Genomic DNA, 18,924 nt, shown 5'->3' on the forward strand with positions numbered 1-18,924 from the left:
CCACAAGCATGATGACCTCTGCAAGTTGCCTCTTGGATCAAGTTTTTACTTTCTCCAAAGCTTAAAATTGCCTTGATTGCAAAATTACCAGATTTTCCTAGGTTTTCCAGACAATTTTAAAATAAATTTCCCACTCGTCTGCTGGAATGCTTAATAATAATAACCATGTTGAGTGTTAAACTGCACATGCTACTGAAAAAATGATTAATATAAATAAACAAAGTAAAACTATGAAAAAGGAAAAATTGAACTCAACTTCATGTCCAATCTCTGGCAGATTTTTCTTTGGACTTTTCCAAATTGGATGACTTTTCAAGGTCAGTAGGATAACTGACATTCTTCATACCTGAAAACATTAACTCCCACTCATTTTGTACCTCAAAAGTTTTCCTCATCCACTAACGAACCTTCTGAAAATCATCCAGCATACAGAAGCTGGACCTCAAAAAGTACTATTATAACCAACAAATTTGTGTACCATTTGCAAATAACTTTAGCAATCAGTTATTATCACATTAAAAAATTCAAGAGGAACCATACCTGTTGTTCTCCACACTGTCTTCTGAATCTCCTGACCCATTATCTTCACTCAATGTGAATCCATTGTTTTCACTTGCATTACACCCTTGCAATGAACTACCCACCACAGATGCAGAATCAACATCAATAAACTCACTTTTAACTGAAAAGGAATCTTCACTCTTAATAGAGTCCACAGCCACAAAAGGAAACGTGCCCTCATCAGAATATTCTCTGGAAGAATCTAGACATTCATCGGTCTCATCAGGACTTTCAATTTTGATTACAACTGGTAACGTTGTGTCAGGAACATTGCATGGTTCCTCCCAAGGAAGTTCAATTTTGCAAATGATATTTTCTTCCCGAATCTCTTCTGGGGTGTTGCTAACATGCTCATCAACTCCTGCAGCTGGCAAAAAACATTCATTGGTGTGGAGTGTTATATTGGGTGATGGCTTACTTGGATAATCATCTGTTGATATAATTTCTTCACTAGAACTTTCTGTAGCAGAATCCGTGGTGTTTTTAGTTGATGATGATTGAAAATTATTGAATTCTGAAACAACCGTTTCTGAAGATGACTGCATACTGCAATTTGGAGAAACTTAATCTACAGGTCCAATTACGTTGTTCTTCAGCAGACACCAAGTTTGAAAATGTTGACCATAATGCTTATGGGTGTGTATACTTTAATTCTGTAAACAACAATTGTAGATGCAGAAAGGTCTTGGAGTATGGTCTATTATACAAAGCCATCCTATCAACCTGAAAAAAAGGAGAAAAACATGAAAACTCAATATTTGTAAACTTAAAGTATGTTTCTTAAAAAGACAATAGGCCAAAAACATAATAGTATTAATATTTTATTTATTTAGGAGCTGGTATATGAGAGCCTTCATCTGAATTTTTTTTGGGGGGGGGGATATTTTTCATATGGACAGAAATGACACAGTGAGGGGCAAGGTTTTGTCTCTTTGTCGGTTGATATGTAGTCAGTGCATCGTGCCCCATAAACACTGTTTTGATTTTAAGGCTGGGGTCAACTATTCTTGATTTCAATTGTTCTCACAATGTTCCCACTGGTAATCAAACCCAGAACCACTTGCAAAGACAAGAGGGCTAACTATTCCACTACCTGGGAGCTCCTTTGTGCTTTTGAGGCAATATCAAAATATTTATATTTTAGTTCTCAGGAACACCTTCACTAACTGCCATATCTGTAACAATGCATGAGGCATGACGTTATCTTGACTGTTTTTCCCAGTCATATGATGCTACAGGGATAAAGTGGATTTCTGTATCTTGCCAATCAATGTGTTGAGTGAGAATATACAGGGTTTTGCTAAAGTCCTTCCCACATTCAAATTCACTATAACTTTGTAACAAACAGAGATATATCAATGAAATAAAGTTTGTACTGCACAGCAGTCAAAACCTGGCAAATAACTGCACATTGAGAGGATCACGTTACTGCGAGTGATCAGGTGATTCTAAGATGGCATTGATTCAGGGGAAGTCTGTGCTTTTTGTGGTATGAGGAGCTGAAATCGTGCATTCTGGTGCGGGAAATCCAAACCTGCGAGAGGGATAGACAGAAATTGAATGTGTGGTGCACTGTATCGACGGATCACCTAACCAGGTCTTACTTCTCAGAGGATGATATCATAACGGGTGCTACCGACCTCAACATGCCGCAGATGTTCTTCCTTCCCCAGCTGATCGCACTTGGTGTCAAGGATGACCTGCACTTCCAGCAAGACAAGACACCTCTCGATTTTATTATTGCAGTTAGAAACTTCCTGGATCAAGAATTCAGAGGCACGTGGATTGGCTGCAGAGTACCCACATCATGGCCCACAAGGTCGCCAGATCTTGCTCCGTGTGATTGTTGACCTTGGGGACCTGTCAAGATGGAAGTGTATATGGGAAAGCCAAGAGATCTGGATGACCTCAAAGCAAAGATATCTGCAGTCATTGCAGGAATGCATCGACATGAATGGTGCTGAGTTGGAGGTGGGGGCGATGAGGAAGACAGATATGCAGTGTTGCCAGATAACAATTGTAAAGACTGCAGTACAAACTTTATTTCACTGAAATATCTCTGTATTTGTCACACTCTGCCTCTGGTTTGTCACACTCGCAGCTCTCATCTGTCTGCAGATATTCTTCGAGTTGGCTCAATTCCTCTTTTTCAGAAACAACAATGAACGGATTAAGTGAACAACCGTAAAGTCCAGGCCTTAGCAAGTGAAGATGATTAAGAACCAATTGATCAACCTTGAAACTTGTCCAGGAGTTAGCTTTGTGTGTGCATTTTCAAGAAGCCATCCAAGGATACTCCTCAAGTCGTTCCTATTATGGGAGAAATGTCACCCAAGGACACTCTTCTAAGCCAAGCGTCAAGTCAACCTTGCAGCAGGTTTTCGCATATGTAGATCCAAACGTGCGCGCAAGAATATAGTTCTACTGAGACGGGTTCTATTCCGACACAACTGCATACTTGTAAGAAAACAGTTATTTAATTTGTAATATACAGGCAAAATAATACATCCATTAGCAGGTGTGGACTTAATTGGTTGCAATCACTGTGCAGACGAACTTAGAACCACAGATTTGCCAACTGGAATACGTATTGCGTTGAGAGACACTGAAACTTTAGAGCGAGTCGAGCGAGACTGAAAGCGTTGCAGAGCGCGTGGAATCTGCGATACCAGTGTTGCACATCCCACTATTTTAACCCTATGTTTGTTGTAGAGCGGTGAGAATGGCTGAATCTCCTGTTCAGCGTGTGGTTTTACCCGAATGTTATTTTGGGCTTCATCCGAAGGGAAATGCTCTTCAAAGTCAAGCAAGCTGTTTTAAATGCATGATCCTCCTCGCGGCAACAAGATCAAAGTAAAACAGGACGTGAGGTGATTTGCCGTCAATGTGCGCACAAATTGTATCATGGGCGTTGAATGATTTGCGGTTTGAGTTTAACAAGAGCAAACGATTGTTTGACGACAAAAGAATCTCCGCGGTATTAAAAGATATCGCAGGCAGAAGAAACATGTTTATTATTTGGACGAGACGTCCTTCAACTCGGTGGGTCAGGGAAAGGGGAATAAAACATGGAAGGATACCACCATGCAAAACCACAGCCAGGGCTGAAGAAACCGACGATGAGGGGAAGGGGGAGGCTTATTGTTTCACCCACTGGCGGCAATGAAAGCTTTGTTGAAGGGGCATATTTACTGTTCCGTGCAAAGAAAGGGAAGGGTGATTATCAGCAAGAAATGGATAGACCAAGATTTGAATCCTGGTTTAGTGAAGTGATTCATAAATTGAAACCAGAGTAATAGCGAGAGACAATGCACCTGATTGTATATATCACCAATAACAAATCATGCTTTTTTGGTGGTATAACTTGAAGTGCGTGTGTCTTACAGTAACGAATGTATTACGAACGAAGCAACCACGTTTTTCATAAATGTATTTCTTTCTAATCCAAAAACAATAATTTGTCATTAAATTCAAGAGGGGCCTATTGTTGTTTTCTTTTATCTCCGTTTATTTTTCGTTTTGCGTGCTCGAAATATACACACATGCTCTCATGTTTAGAAGTCATTTCGCTCTTATATTAATGACACATTTATTAAATAATATATGCGCAGAAAGTACATTTTAAATTTTATGTTTCAGGATACAAAGAGAAGCAAAAATACATTCCACTTGACATGCATGCGGGTTTTGATGTGTTGTGTGGTTGGCAATACTGTGGATTTTCTCAGTGTCTGCGATGTAAGCAGCTCGGCGCTTGAGGAAAGACTGGCACGGAAGATTCTGAGCTCAGTTCTCGCCCGGATTGATACATAAAACCTGCTGCAAACTTAGCCTGACGTGCGGCTTAGTTGTCGTTTTTAATGAGGACAATGGAGGGAAGGGTGACGTTTCAGTTCCTGTGGCAGAATAACTGCCTTAGTAGCAAAGAATCTGCAGGCAATACAGAGTACACTGACTGTCAATGATGGGTAGGTAATTGAACAGCAAAGAAATTCTGAAATGAGTTCCGTTCTGCATGTGGTCTAAGGGCAGTGTCAAAATTATTTGGTGGGCAAAAGGAACTCAGTGTGGCACATTGTTAACTCTCTTTGTTAGTAGTAAGCAATTAAATGCATTTGGTAGATACATAGTCAAAATTCTGTTTCAATCTGAGTAAATTCAATGTATTTGATACAAGTAATTAAACGTTATTACAAGGGTTGTTCAAGGTTGACTAACACTTTGTGCGTAAAATATTAATGAATCAATGTAGCGCTGCATTACTTTGGCAGGACAGACCATGATCCTTTGCGATGCATTTGGTGCATGCGCAGTAGTGTACACAAAGATGGCGGCAAGTAGTGTATCTGTTGCTGTGGAACAGCGGTGTATAATGAAATTTCTCGTGAAGCAGAAGATGAAACCTGCTGAAATTTGGCGTAGACTGCAAGCACAGTATGGTGAACAAACACTGTCATGGGCAAGAGTGTACTAATAGTGTCATAAGGTTTCCCCTCCACCCAAAAAAAGAAGAGCTACCATCTGCCGGTAAGATTTTGGGAACTGTCTTCTGGGACATGATAGGTGTTATCCATGTAGATTTTTTGGAGTAGAGTGCCACAATTAATGCCCAGTATTACTCAACACTGCTTCATAGTGCTGTACGTGGGGCCGTTTCGAAGAAAAGACCTGGAATTTCGTTTAAACATGTCATCATCCCATGACAATGCCAGGCCACACACGGCCCATTTGACTCAACCAACACTGGTCAACTTGCACTGGGAGGTTTTACCACACAGTCCAGATTTAGCCCCCAGTGATTCCACTTGTTTGTGGCTCTTAAAGAGCATTTGGGCAGGACGCACTTCCAGACAGATGAGGTGCAGTGGTTACGACACCAAGCTACTTCTTTCTATGCCAAAGGCATCAAGGAACTTCCACAACAATGGCAACGGTGTCTTGATGTTCAGGGGGAATACTTTGAAAAACTGACATAGTTTGGTGCTTCTATGTATGTATATTTCCTGTCTAGAAATAAGTGTCTTGGTCAACCTTGAACGACCCTTGTATAATGTAGAAATTTTCAAAATTTATTGTCAATCAGACCGAAGCAAATGTATTGGATTGAAAGTAATATTACAGTTCGTTCGTTGTCAGTCATAAGGAAATTTGTGTATTCATCCATTTTCCAAACAAACTATCTAACATTGTTAAAATGGTCAGTGATAAACCCACTTGCTGAAGTAGACTAGTCTTGCCAGTAGAACGACCAAACTGTTATCTGTCCTTTACCATTTAGTCTCTTAACAGTAACAAAAGGTACTGCAGCAAAGAGTTGTCACGTCCCCAGCTAGGAGTATGAGAACTCTTCTACACCCAGGGCTTGCTAGTTACTATATTTCACACTCTATTAACCGTAATTGACCTAACTGGAAACTAAAATAGTTAGCACTTGTGACTCAACACATTTAAAGGACACTTCCACTGAGATACTTACAGTACACAATTAAATTTCAGCTCTGCTATTTTCAACAGATTAGAAACAGTAAATAGTCACAACATCACTTACAAAAAGACTTAAAATAACACAACTTAGACTTACATTAATGTAGTTTTTTTTTTTATCATACCTAAATGTGTGGTAACGTTCGAAACACCAGCAGAATTTGGAACTCACTCCCTACATAGAACTATTAAAATTACATATATGCATATTTTCTAACTGAAGTTAGAACAGGAGGGGGCAGGAGGGATATGCTGAGGTAAAGAGGACCCGAACGAGCAAATCAAGATTGTAAAGAGTAAACATTGTGGGATACTGTCACTACAGTGGCAGCGATTGGGTTCCAACCCCCACCTGGGGCCAAAACTGAGTATAAGAAAAGACAAGACATTTCCCTTTGTAGATAAGGTTTAGCATAGTGCTGGGCAACTGTCCCCACCTCGCCGCCAATGTGTCGCTATGTTTCATTAATAATATGCATAATCAGTTTGCAAAGAAATAGTTCTAAAAATGTTCTTTCTCGCTTCCCTCGCAGTGTGTTTATTTATTCAAGAGTCATATTATATCTGTATTTATTACTACTCCTTCAGACAGGCAACTGCATGTGCACCCATGTACTGATATTTCATCAATGAATTGGGCACCCCCCAAGATGAACTCCGAGTTACACCTACGACAAGAACCATATTAATACAGTTAAAAAATATTGTGCAAATGTTTCTCATTTCTTTATAACTAGCTTAAGAATTGCATGAAATGATTCCTGGTAATAATATATTTATATTTTGTGTTTTTCAATGTCATCGCTTGTGTTTTATATAACGATTGATTAAATCAAGCACTGCACTTTATCATAAAGTAATATTAGAAACATTAGACTGAAATGTTAATTGCATGTCAGTTTAACCAGAAATTAACCATATTGTAGCAATGAAGATTGATTGAATTGTTAAGTCCACTTTATGCAAAGAAAGGCCAGAGTTTAAAGTGGGATCTGAACCACTATGTGCCTCCACCAGGTATTGAACCCAGGACCTCTTCATTACAAGGAAATGACACTATCGCTGTGCCATCGGAGAGGCAAATAATGAAGATTGAGTTGAGTTTGTTTTAAAGTACACTTTATGCAAAGAAAGGATAATCGAGACTGGACCTAGTTTAAAGTGGGCATAGGTGCAATCACAAATATTTGTCAGAGTGGAGCCAAGTACCTGGATCCATTGCCATTGCCAGAAATTTATGTAGGGGTGTCAGGCAGAGGTCTGCAGATGCCATCCATTGCCTGTCCTCCGCAGAGGGAAGAAATACCCACTCCGTGGAGCTGTTGTAGTGAACCAGCCAAAATCGCCCCTGTCTGTGGTTGATTAATCCATAAATGCTGTGGAATACAAAACATTCCTACAAAATGCATCACCACGGCACGAAAAATCCCGGTCACCACGGCGACTAAAAATTTCAGCCTGGCGACTGTGATCTTATGCTGTAATATGTACGAAATTTTGATGATTCTAAGTTCAAATTGCAGTACAGCGTAAGTTAGCAAATTATTGTTTTTGTTTTTTTAAATCAACGTTGTGAACATTCCAGTGTGTCAGTAATAATTTCTTACTCTTTGTCCCCCAACACCCCATTTCCTTTTTTCTCGAATGATTTAGCGATGTTTTCAATACCGTGATGCTCAGCTTCTTATAGTGTGTGTTTCAAAAGTTGCACCACCCAAACTTTGAAAATTTATATCATGAAAACCATAAGAGATATTTACACAGAGTTTTCTGCATAATAAAGTCTCATCCATTGAGATATTTTTCAATGCTTAAAATTATCAGTTTTCTCCATACAGAAAATTTAGATAAATTAATAACTGATGGAAGGCAGCGTTAAAATTTTTCCAGAAATGCACTTTTGAATGAGAAAAATACGTAAGAAATTATCGAAGGATAATAATTAGATGTCTGATGCCATGTGAATCTGTCATTTGCGACCAATATTGGTCATGTGCAACATTTGATGGATTTTTCTTTGGCGATTTTATGGGTTGAGTGAAAAAGTGCCATTTTTGGGACATAGGCCTATATGGCAATGTTAGCAGGTCGAAATATTGCCAACAGACGCACGCCACATGTGTCTAAGTATTAGCTATACATTTACGTGAAAAATCATAAACCAAGATTTTGTGCCGAAATTGGACTCTTGAGAGAATCCTAGTCTGCTTCTGGTTACACTAAATTCTCTTCGCTCACTTTCGATGCTACTATGCCTGTTCTTTTAATTGATTCAGCATGGCGTATTCTTTGGAGCAGCACGTGCGCATTGCTGAAGAGAATTTTACTACTCATTCTTTCACTCATGTGCAAGAGGTCTTCCAAGAAAAATCCCCTGCTTCTGCTGTACCTCACAAAGCAACTGTTTTACAACTAGTCAAACACCAACAAATGATCCCACAAATTGTTAAGAGTTGGTATTATTATTGAAGATTAGCCACACACAGAAGGTAGAAATGTTCAGTGAAAATGCAGGCTCGACCAGGACTTGAACTTGGGTCTCTGACATACTGTACGATTTCTCTAACCACTGAGCCAGCCTGGCCTCGCCTGATTTCTCTCTGTTGCTGTTTTACCTGTGTGGAATTGTCTCTGCCAGTGCTACCGCAACGGGATCTGTTGCCATTGAAACACAATAGACTTCTTCAACATTGCCTGGTTCCTACCAGCGTAGAGATGTTAATGCATTTTTCGCTTAAAATTTCTACGTACAGGGTTCCCACGCAAACTCCAAATCCATTTTCCCTGAGATTTCCAGAATCCTCATATTTTTTCCAGAGTATTAAATGCACAGTAAATGACTACTATAATTTTACAATGGCCTCCTCCATTTCCCCTCATAGCCATACCATCCTCACCGTCTTTATTACTGTTGTTTTCTGATGCAAATAACAAACCTAGTTCAATAATAACAATAAAATTACACTTCTTTGCATGTAATTAAGAACAAAGATGACCAGTTTTCTAGAACTTTAAACAACTCTGAAACAATTTCTAACATATCTGATATAGAACATTGAAATATTTTCACACTTTTCATACATGTTTATATATGGATACAATATCAATTAATCTGTAATGTGTACAATAATAGTTAAGACAAACAAATTATTGGAATTTTTAAAACATATAAAAATGAAGTGACAATTATTAGTACCGATTTAAAAAGGAATAATAAATTACCGAGACTGAAATATAAAACAAGAAATGTACTTAATGTCTGATACAGCAAATTAAGAAACTTTACTTCTCAGAAGCTTCAAGTTTTTTTAATTGTTCTGCAATAGCCTTTGCTTCTTCTTGCATCTTTTGTTGTTTGGCTTGTAAAGCACAGATCTCACTTGCTTTACGTTTCATTTCTTTCATTTTGTCTTCTTTGTGATCACATTTCTTTCTCATCTTCTGAAATGCTTCTTCGTAGCCTATCTAATACGTGCACCTGTAACACTCTGGATCATCTCTTTGCATACTTCTACATTTGACACTCCTCCTACCACTTTCACTGCATCATAAACTTGCCGAATAGCCACAACAGACTCTTCTTTCAAGTTTTCTATTAAAACCTGCTTATTTACAGAAAATCCACTTTCCACATATGCATTGCCATGTGATAAAATCAAAACCAACTTAACAGTGCTCCAAAATAAGCCTAATCTAAGATGAAGAAGTGAGGAATGTTAGTACGTAATGGTAAGTTAGTGACAGTTGCAAGTGCAAGTGTGATGGGGGGTTAAGTATACACCATTCAACTGGCCTTCACCTCATGATATTCAATTTCTGGCATATCTGTTGAGAAAACTATTTCACTACATGATATTAATGTATATCTGCTGGTCCTACAAGTAATTCCATTTTACACATATGTGAGCTTTCGAGGCATGTAAAAATTCACCTGTCATGTCATGACTATAAGAATAGTTGAACATGATCAAAAACTTAAAATATGAACAAGTATTTATGAACAGTACATAATTCATATATGGCACTAGTAAGTAAATATTTAAAATTCTGTTTTAAATGCAGTAAATACACAATCAACAATATTGTACACAAAAGATGGCAGAAAGTAAATATTTCCCTAAACAGGACACTCCATATTTTTACTATTTTGTAAAAAAAGAAGGAAGAAAAAACTTAAAACTACTCCCTAATAAGGGAAATCAGATGAACACTGGCTAACTTTGGACATCAGGTTATATTTATTATGCGTTTTCCACATCTTGAAATATGTTTTACGTCATGTAAAAGATCAAAATTGGTTAATTAAATTTTAAAAAGTGCAAAATTTATGAGGGTACACACTTGGTCACCAGTCCTGGAATCACATTTAAAAACAAGAAACAGACAAACAAATAGATATGAGTTCCTTACTGAAAGAGAAATGCTACAACAGCCTGGATTATCCAGACAGGAGCATATTATAATCCCTCAGTTTTGCTTCATTGGGAACCATTAATCAATTACAAGATTTTCCCTGAGATTCGTATTTTTTTTTTTTAAATTCCCTGAGATTTCCAGGTTTTCCAGGTGTGTGGGAACCCTGTACGTAGTACATTTACTGTGAGTGCCTGATCTTCAATAATTAACATCTCTACGCTCGGAGGAATCAGGCAATATCGAAGTCTACTGTATTTCAAAGGCAACAGATCCTGTTGCGGTAGCACTGGCAAAGAAAATTCCACACAGGTAAAACAGCGACAGCAAAAATCAGGTGAGGCCAAGCCGCCTCAGTGGTTAGAGCAGGGCACGAAATTTCCGGTCGCAGGTCGCCATTGGCGACCAAAAGTTTTGGGCTGGCGACTAAAATTTCGTTATTTCAAATGTGTGTCAAACACGCCTCAAGACTTCACCTCTTGAGAGAAACAGCAGAAGTTATAGAAGAAATTCTAAAACTCAGTGATATCCACACTATTGGGTGGTTAGCCAGCAAAGAACGTGCAGTAAGAGCTCTCTTGCAATCATGGAAAGCTGTTGTGACCCATCTTGAACAGGTGGCCCATGGAAAAGACAATGATGGTCTAAGGATTTGCTGAAAAGTTTGAAGCAATTTAAATTTGTTAAGCTTCTGTACTTCCTTTTGGATTTCTACGGGAAATTGAACCCTTTAAGCCTGGCACTACAAAATAAGAATCTTTTGATTTCATCTCTGAACATAAGAATTGAACACTGTATTTCAGTTTTGGCTGACCTGGAATCTAATGTTGGACCAAGCAAACAAGATTTCTTAGACCATGTGTCCATTTCAGGGAAGATCAGGGATGTGCAGCTCACAAACATTCAAAACGAAGAGCAAGAGTTTCAGACTTGTAGAGGAAACTTAATTAACATCAGTGGCGTAGCGTTATAGTACGCTCGGCGTTCCCCGATTATAAATTTCAAAAATGCGTAAATGCTGTCAATATAAAGTAAATCTTGACTAATTTCATATATGCCTGACCTTCATGGCATTATAATAGCTATTTCTCGCGATCCGCTTGCAACGCACCACTAACAACACTCGTTCTAGCATTTTTTTCAATGCCTTTCCTGGCCGGACGCCGAACAGGTTCGGCGTACAGAACCCTATATTCTTTGCTGCCTTTCTGGAGGGAAAGCTTGGATCTCTAAAACACGCGACCAAATGCTCTCTCGTACGCCCGCGTATGGAGTCGAGGGCTACGTGATTGGTTCACGTGACCCTTCCTGCCTTCTGAAGCAGACGATAGCGGTTCTTCGCGCTCGTGGCTCTCGTGCTATGTGTTGCTACAATACACAATATTGACTGACGTAACTTTACCAAACTGAAATATAGCACTTCTTAATGGCCACTGCATTGTATAATTTATTGCACGAACAGCGATGTGCATTAAAAACTAGTTTTTGTCAAATAAGTTGGTGAAGTCCTTGTGGTAGAAGTTCAGCCTGTGGCTGCTCCACCACTTAATAAAAAATAATAATAATAATAGTTTTGCAGGTTATTATTTTTTCGTTATTATGTAACTGCTTAATATTGTGTTAATGGAAATGTTTAGCATTGATTTGAAAACTCTTAACATCGAATGGTCTATGGACAAAATTATTTTAAAATGTTTATCAGCATTCTCAAGACGTAATAAACAGTGGTCTGAATTACTACTCGGCACTGTTACGTTAGTAGAGTGTACGATAGTTGGATCATCCGCCCACCACTGTGTCAGAGTGTTTTGCACAGCACGCCAAGGCGACAGGCCCCTGATTTGAATCCCGGCGTGAGCACGGGTGTTCTTTGTCAGTGTCCCTTCATCAATATCATCACTCATATTCATATTCGCGATTAACCAAAAGTGGTAGAAAAGCGAAGTAAAATAAACCAAATCAATCAGTAGTTGGATCATCCACAACAATGACGTCTACTGTTGTGCAGAGGCGCTTGTGATTCAGGTAGGGTTTATAATGATTTGCGTCATGCCGAAAAGTATAAAACACCAGAGTTCAAAACATTTGTTGCATAGTGAGGCATCTCATTTTCTAGCTAAAGCATGCATGGATGATGATGCTTTATTGAAAACCCAGCTGACTTCAGGGAAATAAACAATACCTGTGGCGACTAATTTCATAAGTAAATTATTAAGCAAAAAAGGGCCGACCCTTCCTTCGGACTTGGCGTTCCCACCCGAAATGCCCATGCTACGCCACTGTTAACAATGCGAAGGGGTACATCACAGAAAGATTGCAATCTATATCAACAGATGCGATTGCATCTCTGCATGTTTTCGACACCTTGGGTTGGCCTCCCAAAGAAAATATTCTTCAGTTTGGGATAGAAGAAATAAAGAAGCTCTACATATACTTGAACCCGAGCCTTTATAATGAGAAAATGGATGTTCTGTCAGCAGAGTGGACAGAATACAAACTTTTGTGTCCTTCTCCAGCTTTGAATCAGTCGCTGGAGAAGATCCACAGTGCAGTGTTCAGCAAGATTCCCCAATTTGCTCCAGATTTTGACATTTTATGCTGTTCTACCAGTGAGCACAGCTTCATGTGAGAGAGGTTTCAGTTGTCACAACAGACTCAAGACTACTTACAGGAAATCTCTGAAGACTGAGACACTGGATGATTTGCTCAGAGTTTCCGTAAAGGGACCCCCCTCCCCCTTTCCCTGTCAGAGTTTGACCCAGCAGCTGCGATTGATAAGTGGTACTTCAGTGCAGAACGACAGCGCTACACAAACATTAATTCCTAACTTTTTAATAATTGCTCATATTTTTATTATTTATCAATATAAAATAGTGGTGACCAAAGATTTTAGTCCGGCGACTGATTTCAAACTAGAAATTTCATGCCCTGGGTTAGAGCAAAGGTACGGTATATCAGAGACCCATGTTCGAGTCCTGGTTGAACCTGCATTTTTCGCTGAAAATTTCTACGTTGGTATATATTGTTGAAAATCAATTCTCAGATGTTTTCAACAAATTAACAATATTTTTAAAAATAATGTAATTGCTTTTATTTGGATACATGCTAACATATATTTATTAACCCAGTAATAGAGTGATACATGATTAGTTTAGTGCATAAAACCTGGTGTAATTACCTATTACGGTTTTCATGATATACATGTTCTAAGTTTGGGTTGTGCAACTTTTGAAACACTCTGTAGTATGCACAATACCTAGTACGTAGTTTCCTGGTGCCTGATTTTCAGATCTGGCACCAAGCTTTGAAGAAAATTTTTCGAGCACTGTGCATCACTACAAATATTCACAATTTTCAGTGTCAAATACCGATAACAGTTAGATATAGCGAAAACACATTTCTTCAAATTTACAGGAGAAAAGACGGGAAAGTACTTACGGAATTGAGTTAATGTGGACTTTTGGAAGCTGGGAAAAGTGTTTTTTCCATTCCTGCAACTTATTCGGCCGGTAAATAATTTCATTTTCGACATTAATGTATCTCCATTGCACGATAGCTCGTGGCACCTTTACCGTCAAATACGTGAATCAAATGTTCCGTGCGTTCGATTATGTAACCCCCTGTCAGTGTAGCAACCACGCGGTAGTTTTACAAGATGACATGTGAGCGTTTTTTTTTTCCAATTTAATTTTCTGTTTGCCTAACCTAACTGAACCTAACCTAACCTTCCATGAATGGTTTGGGGATCAATTTTAGCCTAAAAACCATCATTTTTCAGTTAATAAGTGTTAGTGTAGCAACCACAAGGTAGTTTTACAAGATGACGTGTGAGCATTTTTTTCTTCAATTTAATTTTCTATGTTTGCCTAACCTAGCCTTCCGTGAATGGTTTGTGGATCAATTTTAGCCTAAAAACCATCATTTTTCGGTTAATAAGTGTTAGTGTAGAAACCACGCGGTAGTTTTACAAGATGACGTGTGAGCATTTCTTTTTTCAATTCAATTTTGTATGTTTGCCTAACCTAACTGAACCTAACCTAACCTTCCGTGAATGGTTTGTGGATCAATTTTCGCTTAAAAACCTTTTGTGAATAGTTTGTGCGGCATTTATCAGTTCATAAGTTTGGTAGCACTGCATATCAGCTGACGACACTGCATATCATCTGACGATAGACAACGTGAGTCAAAAATGTTCCGCTATGCATATGAGGTAAGTACAAATGAAATTTATTTCAAAATAAACGAGTTAAATGTGTTTTCACTATATCTAGCTAGTACCCAAATACCAAGCAAATTAATCATGCGATGAAAAATTTGTCAAATTTCAACTTCAATTTCAATGTTCGATAAGAATAATTAGCATAGAATGAACTTATTCTTTCATGAATCTTCATTTACTCAGAGCATTACACACTTCTCGTATGTGAGATTTGAAGATTTGTTCCCACGATACGTCACGAGCAAGGAAAAAAATTGAAGTACTCCTTAGCTACTGACCGGAGTTGGTACTGCTAGCAGATTTGCCACCCAAGGTCGAAAACAACCCAAGCCTAATTCGTGACATAATAAATCAACAAAATATACAAATATAAGTCCATCATCATTAGTATGACTTTGTTTAATACTTTAACTATTACATAGAAACAAAATTAGGCCTCATATTTTGAACATGTCTTTTTGACTCATATTTCGAACACTGCACAGCATGCAACAAGACGTTTCTGCTGTATAGATATAAATTGTTACAGACATCAGAAAAGAGGCAAAACTTGATTATTGTGACACTAGACATATTTCCTACCCTTTATTATTTGCGTATATTGCAATTCAAATGAGTTATTGTGCAATGGAACAACAATAAGAAATTTAATACATTATGGGTAGTTTTCGACCAGGGGGGCATCTATGGGTTAAGAGGTATCTTGTGCAAAACTCATCATCTTGCATGCATGATGGAGTTCATAGACTACTACATCTAATCCCCTATTCCTGAATATTCACAGAAGGCTCAAAGGGGGTTCGTGATTGAGACCAGCAGTAGTGCTCATTTAGGATTCTTATATAAATGCTACGAGAACTAAACAGTATGTAACATTGTTATTCGTACACATAGAATTTCCGGGGAAAAAATGTCATATCTACTAGTAAATAAAATCATTTTCATATGTACCTGGAAATTAATGTTAATGAAGGTTTCAGCAACAAATGTCAATAAAAATGTATGTTCAAAGTGTATAAACAGAGCATATAATTTGGGTGAATAGAGAAAAACACGCTGTTTCATGCAACATTGTTATTCGTACAGTCAAGAGTTTCAATCTTCCTCGCATACAGCGCCACCGCTATTCGGGCGATTTTGTTCAGTTTGCAACTTCGTAACAAGTTTGAACATGCAGGCACGCTCCCCATCAAGCGGAATGCTGACGTAGGTATTATTGTAGGCCTATCGTATATCTATCAGCATGTTTGAAATGGGCAAGGTGAAGGAACTTAGTTCCGATCTCAAGGATGTTATTATAAATATGGCCCTTAGTGGTTATTCGTTTAGAAAAATTGGACAAACAGTCAATAAATCACACTCCACAGTTCAATACATAGTAAATAAATTTAGAGAGGAAGGTTCAACACAGAATGTGCGAAAAAAAACAAAAGAGAGATGGTTGAATAAACGTGATGAACGCTTTATTTTAAAAAGAGTGCGAGAAAACCCCTAACTAAGTGTTCCTCAGTTACAACCGTTAATAGAAAATGTTGCTGGCAAGATGATGTCCGATCAAACTCTCCAACGTGCCTTGTGGAAGCATCATGGCAGAATACCACGAAAGAGGCCGTATGTAAATAAGGTGAATCGCAGGAAAAGACTTTCATTCATGAAAGAGCACATCCACAAAGACCAGGAATTTTGGGATAGTGTCATATGGTCATAAGAGTCCAAGATTAATATATATATGGGTCAGATGGGATAAATAGGGTCTGGAGAAAATCAAATAAAGACAATGATCACAATAACACATTTCCAACAGTTAAACACGGTGGTGGCTGTATGTCGTCCAAAGGTGTTGGTACCATCCAGTTTATTGATGGTATCATGGATGCATATGTCTATTTGGACATATTGAAGAACAATGTAAAGCAGAGTGCCCAAAAAATGGACATGCCACATATATACAATTCCAACAAGACAATGACAGTAAGCATAAGGCACGAGTGAACCTGAATTGGCTAATATGGAATGTACCCAAACTACTACAAACACCAGCTCAAAGTTCAGACTTAAATCCCATTAAGCATTTATGGGCAATTTTGAAGAGGCGAGTCCATAAAGCAGGCGTCAAGTCCAAACAAGAGTTGAAAACTGTTGTACAAGCCGAATGGAATAAAATAAGCTCTGAAACATGTCGGAATCTGGTTAATTCTATGAAGAACAGGTGTCAAGCAGTAATTAAAGCCAAAGGATACACATCAAAGTATTAGAACTGTCAGTCAATTTTCTCTGAATATACTTTTTCTTTTATATTATTAAGTGTACGAATAGAAAAGTTGTACAAAAAATGGCATGTTTCTCTTTCAGTTTAATTTAATTTAGTATTGTCATTGGTTATACAGAATTTGGGTAAAATTTTATGTTCCAAATGATATTAGTTATTGACTTGTAAAGAAACAATATCAAAAGCGTGTATTTCCTTTCAGATATTAAAGCATTTTCTTTGAAAATCCGTGTGTACGAATAAGAATGTTACATACTGTATATAACCATTGACATTTGTTGCATGTAAAATGCTATGTTGAATAAATATATTCTATTCTAAACAAAATTTGTCCGCATACAAGAACTCTTTGCTAACATATTGAAATAAAATTGGGTAAAAATAATTGAATTCTACAAATATCTACCAACCTTACTGAAAGTAACGATTAAGTAGTTAGTTTCAGAAGCAAGCAAAAATGAAATTTGTTTACGTGTTTCGTGGGCTTCAACAACAGATACCTTTGCGTTTGTTTTTCAGTCTCCACAGGGTTTCCCTTATCGCACAACGCGAGATCAACTTCGTGTTCTGACGTCAGAGAACGAATGAATACGTTTTTAGGTCAAGTCTGTTCTGTTTGGTTCCCTTAGCATAAATACCCAACAAATGTATATTTTATGCTAGTAGAACTAAACCTAACAAGCCTAATCTAACAACTTAGTAATTTAGCGTACCAGCAAAAGTTTTTTCCCGCTGACCTCTGAACGCAAGTTGCCAGAGTGTTGTGCCATAAGAGGGCGCAATCGTGAATGCTGATAGCCGTAGGGTGCTGCCATCTGAGGTTACTTGACGAACTATGCACAAAACGAATGACTGTAGCGTCGCCGCCTTGTAATCAAGGGGTCCCGGGTTCGATACCCGGTGGAGGCACATAGTGGTTCGGATCCAACTTTAAACCGTAGGTCTAATCCCCATTAGCCTTACTGTGTATAAAGTGGACTTTAAAAAATTAGTGTAACGAAAGGTTGCTCAAGTGTAGTGAAAGAAGGGAGACCGAAATTCGCAACTTCTTTGGTGCGTTTCGAAAGTCGCACCATCGAGTTTACATATGTCTGTAGTTTTAGTTTCTGTGTGTGTGTCGGATTACGTTTATTCATCTTCCAAACCTTTGGAAAGCACTCGGCGGGAGAAACATAATACTTCGGTGGTGATTCTCGGAATTTGACCCCAGCTGGCAGGCCCTTCCAGTTTCTCCACCGCTGGAAACCGGCGATCTGGTGGTAGGAGGGAAAATGCCAGAAGTAAACAATAATAGCTACAGAAAACAGATCGAGGTTGAGAAAAAGGATTTCTGATGTTTTACAGTCTTGCAAGAGCCGAAGTGGTCTATTTTGTCTACCCCCGTCGCGAACCTGTGAATGCAGCGCGCTGTGACGCCAGAGTCCCGGGTTCAAATCCCAATTCGGACATGGATGTTTGTGATTGTTTGTCCTCAATGAACAAGTCGAGATTTGACATCAATTGAGATGAGTTTTGTGTGAGGAAAGCTGCCCCTTAGGGGCTTCACTTTAATAAAAATAAAATAAAAAGGATCTGACTGCCATGCGAAAGACCCGGGTTTGATTTCCGGGTAGGTGATCTAAGGTTGGAGTTTTTCCGGCCTTGTACCCGTATAAAGCGGCTCTGGGGCTGCCCCAGCCTCAAATCAATGGGTACCTGGGGGGGGGGGCTAAAAACTGCAGTAGTATGGGGCTGATCACCACCTCCAAAATGGTCCAGTTCGAGAATGTGTGGTGCCCTATCCCCACATCCTCTAAATGTGCCTTCATGCCACAGTGGTACGCACAGGTCACTTTATCTTTTTATAGTGTTTGCAATGGAATTGAAATATTAAAATGTTATACTGGCATAAATAGGCTACTTGTATTTTGTGCATGAAATGTTTCATTGCATTAGTGATAAGAGCTTTCGAAATGATTGATTTAATAGTTAATTGGTT

At 38.5% G+C, this 18,924-nt stretch overlaps 1 protein-coding gene across 2 annotated transcripts in view; it reads right to left on the reverse strand.

Moving 5' to 3' along the window:
- Window positions 1-17,489, reverse strand: part of LOC145988894 (uncharacterized) — a 28,813-nt gene extending 11,324 nt beyond the window's left edge. The window contains exons 1-2 of one of the 2 annotated variants that reach the window (XM_083124181.1): window positions 17,419-17,489; window positions 541-1,284 (exon numbers count right to left, since the gene is read on the reverse strand). In XM_083124181.1, coding sequence (XP_082980307.1) covers window positions 541-1,106 — 566 coding nt within the window. In that variant the 5' untranslated portion in view covers window positions 1,107-1,284; window positions 17,419-17,489. Of the gene's footprint in view, window positions 1-540; window positions 1,285-17,356 lie in introns of both variants that reach the window. The other variant, XM_083124180.1, reaches the window with a different exon arrangement.
- Window positions 17,490-18,924: the final 1,435 nt, after the last annotated feature.

Source organism: Lepisma saccharinum, chromosome 6 (assembly GCF_977018435.1).
Source record: "Lepisma saccharinum chromosome 6, izLepSacc3.1, whole genome shotgun sequence".
In the NCBI taxonomy this organism is placed as follows: Eukaryota; Metazoa; Arthropoda; class Insecta; order Zygentoma; family Lepismatidae; genus Lepisma; species Lepisma saccharinum.